The 9,884-nt window shown below is 38.0% G+C and overlaps 1 protein-coding gene across 4 annotated transcripts in view; it reads right to left on the bottom strand.

The window, feature by feature from the left end:
- Window positions 1-3,436: 3,436 nt before the first annotated feature.
- Itch (itchy E3 ubiquitin protein ligase) overlaps window positions 3,437-9,884 on the bottom strand; it is a 130,888-nt gene continuing 124,440 nt past the window's right edge. For all 4 annotated transcript variants that reach the window (XM_074074585.1, XM_074074586.1, XM_074074584.1 and 1 more), the window contains one exon: window positions 3,437-6,828. In XM_074074585.1, coding sequence (XP_073930686.1) covers window positions 6,729-6,828 — 100 coding nt within the window. In that variant the 3' untranslated portion in view covers window positions 3,437-6,728. The remainder of the gene's footprint in view (window positions 6,829-9,884) is intronic.

Below are 9,884 nucleotides of genomic sequence, written 5' to 3'. Positions count from 1 at the left end.
AAATTCCTTTTCTTCCTGACATTGGAACTTGCTGAATTTAAGGCTGATAGTTCACTTCTAGATTTTCATTCCAAGAAGCCTCTCTTCAGTGGGGAAGGATTTGGTGCTCCTTCCAGGGGTGTCTATGTTAAGAGCACTGGATAGTGACTTTTCAGTGAAGAAATCTAGCAGATACTACCATAACCAGATTAAGGTGACTGTACTGGTAATGGGACATAACAATGCCCCAATATTATGTGCTTGGAGCATATCACCTCTTTGGTACTTTTCACAAAAATATGCACCAAAATCATAAGAAAATCAGACCCCCAAATGAGGGGTATTCTACAAGGCATTGGCCCAGTACCTTTCAAAGCTTTCAAGGTAAAGGAAAGCAAAGAATGAATGATGAACTGTAACAAATTAGAGAAGTCAAAGGAGAAAGACACTGGAGGAAAAACTGGTGAAACCTGAATAACTAATTTAGTGTGGTTTTACTAATATGGGGGGGTTGAACTTGGCCTTGTGCTTGCTAGACAGGTGCTCACTAGGTAGGCACTCTACCACTGGAACCACTTCACCAACCCAATTTATTAGTTTTGGTAATTGTGGAATGTTAACATTAGTGAAGGCAGGATAAAGAGTTCAGAGAGCTCCTGAACTCTTCAAAAGCTCTGTAAAATCTCAAACTACTTAAATTTTTTTTTTTAAAAAGGACTGCACACAAAGGAATAATTATCAAATCCTGGAACATAGGAATTCACCTCCAGATTTTCAATACAAGTAGGGGTAGAAGTGCTGCAGTGACTGGTCCTCCAAACATCGTGGAAGATAGTTACTGGACTAATCATCACCTCCATCTTACAATTGGAGAACCAGACTGAGAGGAGCGAGAAGACTGAAGATCACAATCCCGGCCAGGAATGGTGGGGGAGTTGCTGTAATCCTAGCAACTCCAGGTGGATGATCAGGTTTGACAGTTTGCCAGACTCCATTTCAACCAATAAAAGACTGGGCATGGTGACAAGCACCTGTCATCCCAGCTACACAGGAAGCATAAATAGGAGGATCAGTGTCCAGGCTGGCCTAGGCATAAAGGCTATTTGAAAAATAACTAAAGCAAAGAAGGATGGGTGTGCGTGTCAAGTGTAGCGCTCCTGCCTAGTAAGTTTGGAGCCCTGAGTTTAAACCCCAGCACTGCAAAATAAATAATAGTAACAAAGAGAATGGCCAATGTAGTTCATATGACTGGAGCCAAAATGGGTATAAAAGAGTACGTGTAGGTAGGGCCAAGAATGGTCTTGAGTAGCAAACTTAGTTTTTTGTGGTAATGGAGGAACCATTGTAAGATGTTAAGCAGCAGAGGTGTGAGACAATCTTCACACATCATTCTGTGGCAGCACAGAAGATAGACTGAAGGGAAAATGGAAGCAAGAGTCAACCTGATTAGGGATGAAGGATGAGGGCAGCTGGAAGGGAAGGGATTCAAACAGATTTGGAAGTAACATTTGATAGGACTTGGAGACCAATTACATGGGATGGCTGAATTGGCTATGGAAGATTCCCAGTGCTGTGGTTTATGAGGATCAATCTTAGGTTCCAATTTGTACTTTTCCACTTAATAGCTACAGGTGTTATTCAATGATTTTGAGCTTCTATTTTTTTATGATCCTGCCTCAGCTTCTGGAGTCCTGGGGTTACAGTATGTGCAGTATACTGTAGCATATCAGTATCTGGCACATAGTGACGAATGTAGTTAACTGGGTGTGGTACTGGTTGCTATGCTGAAGAAGTTGAATAGAACAGGTCTGAGTTAGAAATGAGGAAAAATAGTAACAGCTTGGCTTCTTTTAGTGCTCTGTAGGCATGACTGCAAATTCTCACGGTCCTTGCTTTGAGGAAAGCCTCTTGCCCACAGTCATTCTTTGCTGAGCAGAAACCCATTTACAACATTGTTCTTACAGGGTCTAGGCTGAAGACCAACCAGAAAGATTCTACTGGTTCCACCCCACAGATATTTTGATCACAGAGGAGACTATAGCCACAGGAATGGGCTGAGAGTGACAACAGCTCCTTCTCTAATTATACAAATTGACACACTCTTAAGTTCTTTATTTTCTTGGCAGTACTAAGGTTTAGAACTCAGTGCCTCACGTTTGCTAAGCAGGTGCTTTACCACTTGAGCCACTCTGCCAGCCCTTTTGGTTGTTTTCTAGATAGGGTCTCCCAAACTGGTTGTCTGGGCTGACTTAGAACAGAGATCCTTCTAATCTCTGAGTAGCTAGGATTTCAGGCGTGAGCCAGCAGTGCCTGCTTCTTATTTTTTTACACTTCTATTTTTCTTTGGTGATACTGGGGTTTGAACTTAGGGCCTCATGCTTGCTAGACAGGTGCTCTACCACTCCACCAGCTATTTTTTTTTTTACTCTGAAGAATCACAAGATCAATAGCCAGTCAGCTACTGCTAAATCCCAGTTTGATGCTCTGTGGCCAATGGTCATTAAGAATAATTACCTATTACTCATGGAAGGTTAGGTGTATCTTCCTCATTGTTATTAACTATACTGAAGGAGCTTCCTAGCTGTTTTTATGGGGTAAATAGGATAGGTTTACTACTCAGGACCTGGGAGGAGCCCAGTTTCTGTTCTTCAGCTACTGTTAGACCAGCATATTAAAACAATTTACTTCCTATAGCTTCTCTCCACTGGTTCCATTTTATTTTGGCAGTATTGGGGTTTGAACTCAGGGCCTCAAGCTTGCTAGGCAGGTTCTCTACCACTTGAGCTACTCCACCTGCACCTTTTTGTGTTGCGTATTTTTTTTTTGTCTTTTCTTTTTTGGTGCTGGGATCGAACCCAGGGCCTCACGCATGCTAGGCAAGCGCTGTACCACCGAGCTACATCCCAGCCCTGTGTTGCATATTTTTTGAGATAGGGTATCTCAAACTATTTGCCCAGAATGGCTTCAAACCTTGATCCTCCTGGTCTCTTCCTCTCGAGTAGCTAAGATTACAGGGTTGAGCCACTGGCACCTGGCCACTGGTTTCATTTTAAGGGAGACCACAATTATCTTTTTCTAAAAAAGGTGATTTATTAAAGCTGGTGAGCAGACCAGCTTGTGAAGAACAGTTGGTCTTGGTAGCTAGCTGCTGGTTCTCTACTCAACACTCATGCTAGGATCTGGCTTAGACACTTTTTGTTATTTCAGAAAAGTAATTCAGATAGGGACCCTGATTTTTGTCAGTGGCCCCTGCAGATATCTTCAACACAGGAACCAAATCCAATCTCACTGGAGTAGTGGATCTTCTGTTTCTTTCCTATACACTCCACAGTACAGACAGGCTCTAACTTGCCACTATAAAAGCAATCACACAGAAAGGTGGTTTTTGGTTTTTTTTTTTTTTTTTCTGCAGGAGAGAACATCTTTTTTCCCCAAGATTAATAGAAAAGTATGCAAATGAAGGATGAAAAAAGTTTAATTATAAGCACAGTCTTGTATTTTTTAAGGAAATGCAAGTGAGGCAATCCCCTGAAGGAACTTTAAAAAGCACTTGACTCCCTGTAATATTTGCAGAGTTACCTGAGTATTTGAAATTACAGTTCAAGAAAACAAAGGTACTCCAATACAGTAATATACAATTCAGTACTGCTATTCTGTTCTTAGTTAATGAAAGCATATATACAAACAATTTTATAAATAACTCTAAAAGAAGAAAAAAAAAAAAAAAGAAGGAAGGGGGCTGGAGATACCAATAATACATTAAATAGAAGTAGATAACCCTAAAGGAGTTTAGAAGGATAAACTTACATCCAAAATGAGGGACATAAAATTGGAAGCAAAGTCTAATTCCATGAGTCATTGCTGGTGACAATTCAAATTATTAACCACGTAAGTAAATAGTTCATTTAGGGTGAGACCTCTGTGGGCAGTTGAGTCTCATTTCACTAAAATTTCTGATGAGTTGACATTGGCATGTCAATCCCTTGATGAAAAATCAGTACCTGAATTTTAAATAGAGTTATTGTAAGTCTTAGGAAATTAGATTCTTTTGCACTTTAAGATTATAAAAGAGCAAGAATTCATTATTAGGAGCTGCTAGATCATTTTTAAAACATCCCATTTGATGAAACAAGTGAGGTCCTTCCCTCTTGATCCAGGCTGTGGAATGCTGCCTTCCCCATCCCACCAAAAGAGCAGAAGAATAAGGCAATTGCTCATTTTACTTTGTTTTTATTTCGATGTAACATGCAGTTAAAAAAAATTAACAGGATTTATTAGCATTTACAATGCTTACAAAGAAAAAGGACCTTAAAAGCAATTTACTTCAGATTTAAGAAAAAGTTCTAATTGAACACTTACAATAAATCTATTTCCAAATATTTATTTTGGACCAAAATTTAAGATAGCATTTGGTAGATATTTATGTCTGCTGTCTGTACTATTTTTATATAACCTCTGATTCTTGGGATATCCAGCCCCCATTTTCCTAATACAGCAGGGAAGACATACACATGTGACCATTTAAATTAAAGGAAGAAATGGAGCAGGGAAACCCCAGGCTGCAAAAATATATACAAGCATTTACCTTTCCAGAACTAAATGTTTCTTTCATAAAAATATTAAATAGCCAAGCCCTATAGAACTAGGGCCAGAGCTATTTCAAATATAACTATTCTGTATTTTAAAAATATAGGGCAGAAAGCCTTTTTGGATGATATTTATACATTTTCATACAATATTTCTAGTTCCCTAAAATGCGTTATGTAGAATCGAAAAAGCTTATTTTCTTACATTAACTCTTAATTTAATCTCATAAATCTCTAGTAAATATGGTAGGTAACTATATTTCAGTATGTGAATTCACCTCAATAGGAAGTCTTTATCTTCATAGACACATATTACCAAAGTTCAGACTTATATTATAAATGAGGAGTTGGCAGACATTTGCTCTGTAAGACACAGCAATAGCATGTTTTTTGTTTATTTGTGTTTTTTTTTTTTAACCCTACAAACAAAAAGGCAGAGAAGCCCTTCTTTGGAAACAATTAGGGCTTTTAGAAATCACTCTGTATTTCCTAGGGTATGTGGAATAAAAAACAGATAGGGTTTAAGAAAGTCTAATCTCTCCCTTTACACTGACAGTTTCTGGATGAGGCAACTCACTTAAGTCTTTGCATAAGATGGCAGTGTCAAAGAGTCCAGATACACAAGTTTAAAAATGTTTTTGTTGTTTCAGGATTTAAATAGGAAGGACAGGGATGTCAAAACATTTTCTTTTCATATGGAACAGAGGTTTGCTACTCTTTGAGTATTCTTGGCTTCATGCAATTGGTTCATGCTATGCTACTGCAACATGCCAAAGTCCCTGTTATATGATTATAAAGCTGTCTTCAGGGTTTGGCTATGATAGAAACTCAGGTGGCTTAGGTTTCAGCTCACTGCCCATAAAGTCAAATCTGTAACAGCAGCATCTTGACAGCCTAAGCGAGGCCAAGTTAAATTAATGAACTACAGAGAAAGTCAAGTGCATTAATCACTTACAAATGGAGCAGTCTAAAATAAACTTGTCATAGGGAAAAAAAGGAGAGCCTGCCGAAATTTTAGAGGTGAAAGAATATTACAGATGAAAGATATTGGCTCAATTCAGGACAATGTAGAGAATGGAAATGACTACTCGAACATGTGTCAGAGAAACCAGCAAATTAATTCAGACAGAGGATACATTTCTGTGGTTACTAGATGTTATCTTCCCTTTTCTTCTAGCTAGTGCTAAAAGCTCTCCCTCCCAAATGAAAATATTATTTGAGAGGCTCTTTCACTGATCTCTATTTGGAATAGAAAATACTCTAGTTACAATTTGAACTCCTTAGCAAAAGTTAAATACGAGTGTAATTGTTGGATTATAATGGAATTATAAAGCTTCAATTTATGTATAGGATCATACAAAAATTGTCAATAATGGCCTTAAATGAATTCAGCAGAAATAATTTCAATTCTAGGTTAACTTTAAAAACATCAGTGAAGGAACCACAATGTTGATAACGTTTGTAAAGTTAGTATTTGCAGATAATTAAAATAATCAAATTTCCAAATGAAGAGAGATATGAAGTCATTTGCACTGGGACCAATTTTTCCCTGAATTCAAACAGGCAAAACTACTTTGGAGAGAGATTCAAGAGTCTTGTATCACTCCCAGGAATAACATCAAAATGATGCATGGATTCATGCTCCAGGAATGAAAAACAACAGTCATGCCAGGCTGAAATGAGAGGGAGAGCACAAGCTAGCAGTTTGTGCACATGTCCAGAAGCTGGGCTAAGCTTGTACTTTTACTGAATACCTCTTAGCAAGAGGCTTAATAAGAAGATCTTGTATATTGCAGTTACCAAGAGACTTCCCTGCATAGCTGCAGAATCTCTAAGAGAAAAAAAACCTACTCCCAAGTGAGACTTTTGACACACACAAAATTGTTAAGGAAACAATCTAGTGGAATAAGACAAGGCAGATTTCATTGCTGTGTTAAATCTCATGTTAAGTAAGTCATTGACTAGTGTTTGTAGATTTGATTTCTGGAACTACTAAGTAGAAATCTACAATCACTGGGAGATAAATCTCAGATAACTGATAAACTATCAGATAACTGAATAGTTTAGTCCAATTTTATAACAAGATGTGCAATATGCAGAGAAGGAAAAGGACAAACACTGTAAAATAAGTTCTCGTCCTTCAGTGGTACAAGGTCTCAGAAGTTACTCTTGTCCAAATCCTTCTGTTTCTTCAATGGCAAACAACAGTTTTTCCTTCAGTTGCTCATAGCTCTTGTAAGGTGGAAGGTCTAGGCGGTTAAAACTGGAAAAAAAAAAATAAAAAGCTTGTTAGCTTGAGATTAGGAAGTATATAAAGAAACACATGGGTGGTACAGTATACCAATGCTGGCTTTAAAGATGGCACAAATTGGGTTCAAATCCCAGCTGTTATTGGGCTGTTGAGCAAGTTCTTTTTACCTTTCCAAGACTCAAGTTTCTTCTTTGGTAAAATGAAAATAACAATACTAAACCTCTCAGGCTAGAGTAAAGAAGAAACAAGCACATAGCACAGTGCCTTGTACTCAACAGGCCTCAATAAATGTTAGTCTTCTCATGCTCCCCCATCCACACTCTATCTAGATCAGTGTTTAGCAGACTTACTATACAGGGCTGGACAGTAAATATTTTAGGCTTTGCAGGCCATATGGTTTCTTAACAAAAGGTTTTAAATACATCATGTTAAGAATAAGAACGGAATCACAGGCACATACCACCATGCCTGGCTTACTGGTTGAGATGGGGTCTTGCTAATTTATTGCCCAGATAGCCTCAAAATGTGCTCCCCCCAATCTCCACTTCCTAAGTAGTAAGAAAAGAAGGGAAGCCCAGGTACTGGTGACTCACACCTGTAATCCTAGCTACTCAAGGCAGACATCAGGAAGATCAGGTTTGGAAGCCAGCCTGGGCAAATAGTTTGTGAGACCCTATCTCAAAAAAAACCCATCACAATAAAGGGCTGGTGGAGTGGCTCAAGGTGCAGACCCTGAGTTCAAGCCCCAGAAAAAAAAAAAAAAAAAAGAAAGAAAGAAAAAGAAAACAAAAGGAGCTGGTCACCCATAGCTCATGGCCATAATCCTAGCTACCCAGGAAGCAGAGATCAGGAGGACTGAAGCCATCCCAGGCAAATAGTTAGAAATACTCTATCTCCAAAACAAACAAACAAACAAAAACCCCAAACACATAAAAGGGCTGGTAGAATGGCTCAAGCTGTAAGAGCACCTGCCTAGCAAGTATGAGGCCCTGAGTTCAAACCCTAGTGCTGCCCAAAAAAAACCCCCAAAAAACCCCCACAATTTACACAATGGGAAAAACTATTGCATGTATCTAATAAGGGACAAGTATCCAGAATATAAAGATGACTCAATAATAAAAATGGAAAAATGGACCACAGGGTACACATTTCTCTAAAGATATACTGGGCAATGAACATGTGAAAAAATGCTGCTCATTAGGGAAAGGCAGATAATAACCATAGTGACATACTACTTCACACCAATTAGGATGGCTATTATTAAAAAAATTTAAAAAAGAATTTATGAGGAAGAGGGGAAATTGGAACCCTATTGCACTGCTTCTGAGACTTTAACATGGTAAATAGTTCTATGGAAAGCAGTATGGTATCCCCCAAAATATTACAAATAGAATAGGGCTGGGCACCAGTGGTCCATGCCAGTACTGCAAAAAACAAAACGAAACAAAACAAATCAAAAAATAAACAGGAACATCAGGTATTTGTATACCTATATTTCAGAAGTAATTTTTGTACACCTATGTTTACAGACACATTATTCAATATAGCTAAGAGGTTAAAACTATGTTAAGTGCCCACTGGTAAATGAGTATATAAATAAAATGTAGCATATCCTTATAATGGAATATAATCCAGGCTTTAAAAAGACCTTTTGTAGAGCAAAAAGAACAAAGCTAGAGACATTATAGTATCTGATTTCAAGAAGTACAAGATTGGAGGTAAAACTCAGCGGTGGAGTACTTATCTAGCACAGGGCTCTGGGTTCATCTTCAACATTATGAAAAGCAAAATAAAACAAAAAAATTCCCATAAAGTGACATTAGCCAAATCAGCATGGAACTGGCATAAAAAGACACAGACCAATGGAACAGGAGAAGTACAGAAATAAACCCACGTATTTATAGCCAAGTGATTTTTTTTCAGCCAAGTGATTTTTGACAAAGTTATCAAGAACATGATTGTAGAAAACAAAGTCTCTTCAATAAATGGTGCTAGCCAGGAAAACTAGAAATCCTTATGCTGGAAAAACTAGACTCCTATCTCTTACCATATACAAAATAAACTAAAAATGGATCAAAGACTTAAGTGTAAGACCTGAGATTGTGAAACTACAGAAAATACAGGGGGAACTTCAGGACATTGGTCTAGGCAAAGATTTCTTGGATGTGACCTCAAAAAACACAGGCAATAAAAACAAAATTGACAAGAGTTTTTATAAAACTAAAAAGCTTCTGTAAAGCAAACAATCAACAAAGTGAAGACACAACCTATAAATATTTGCACAGTATTCATCAGGTAAGGGATTAGTTTCCAGACTCTGTAAGGAACTCAAATAGCTCAAGAGCAAAAAACAAACAAACACAAAAATAAACAGAAAGCTGGGTGCCGGTGACTCACGCCTATATACCTAGGTACTCAGGAAGCAAGATCAGGAGGATCGAGGTTTGAAGCCAGCCTGGGAAAATACTTTGTGACACCCTATCTTTCTAAAAACCCATCACAAAAAAAGGGCTGGTGGAGTGGTTCAAGGTGTAGGCTCCGAGTTCAAACCTCATAATCCCTGCCAAGAAAAAAGAACACATTAAAAAAAAAAAAAAAAAAAAGAACCACAAGTAATCTGATTATAAACTGGGCAAATGCTCCAAATAGCCATTTCTCAAAAGTGGACATAAAATGGTCAACAAGTATATGAAAAGATACTTAACATCACTAACCAATCATCAGGGAAATATAAATCAAAACCACCATGAGGTATCATCCTCACCCCAGTTAGAATGGCCATTATCAAAAAGGCAATAAATAAGTGCTAACAAAAATGAGAAGGGAATTTTCATACACTGTTGGTGGGAATATAAACTAGCACAGCTGTTAACAGAAACAGTATGGGGATTCCCCAAAAAATTACAAATACAGACAGCTGGCTGTCATGGTACACACCTGTAATCCCAGTACTTGGGAGAATGAGGCAGCAGGATGGCAAATTTGAAGTCAGATTGGGCTACACTGTGAGTCTGAGGCTACATAGACCCTATCTCAAACCAACCTCTTAAAATAAAAAATCAGAAATA

The sequence above is a fragment of the Castor canadensis genome, chromosome 5 (assembly GCF_047511655.1).
Source record: "Castor canadensis chromosome 5, mCasCan1.hap1v2, whole genome shotgun sequence".
Lineage (NCBI taxonomy): Eukaryota > Metazoa > Chordata > Mammalia > Rodentia > Castoridae > Castor > Castor canadensis.
Note: the sequence above shows the minus strand (reverse complement) of the source record. Positions and strands in the feature narration are given on the sequence as shown.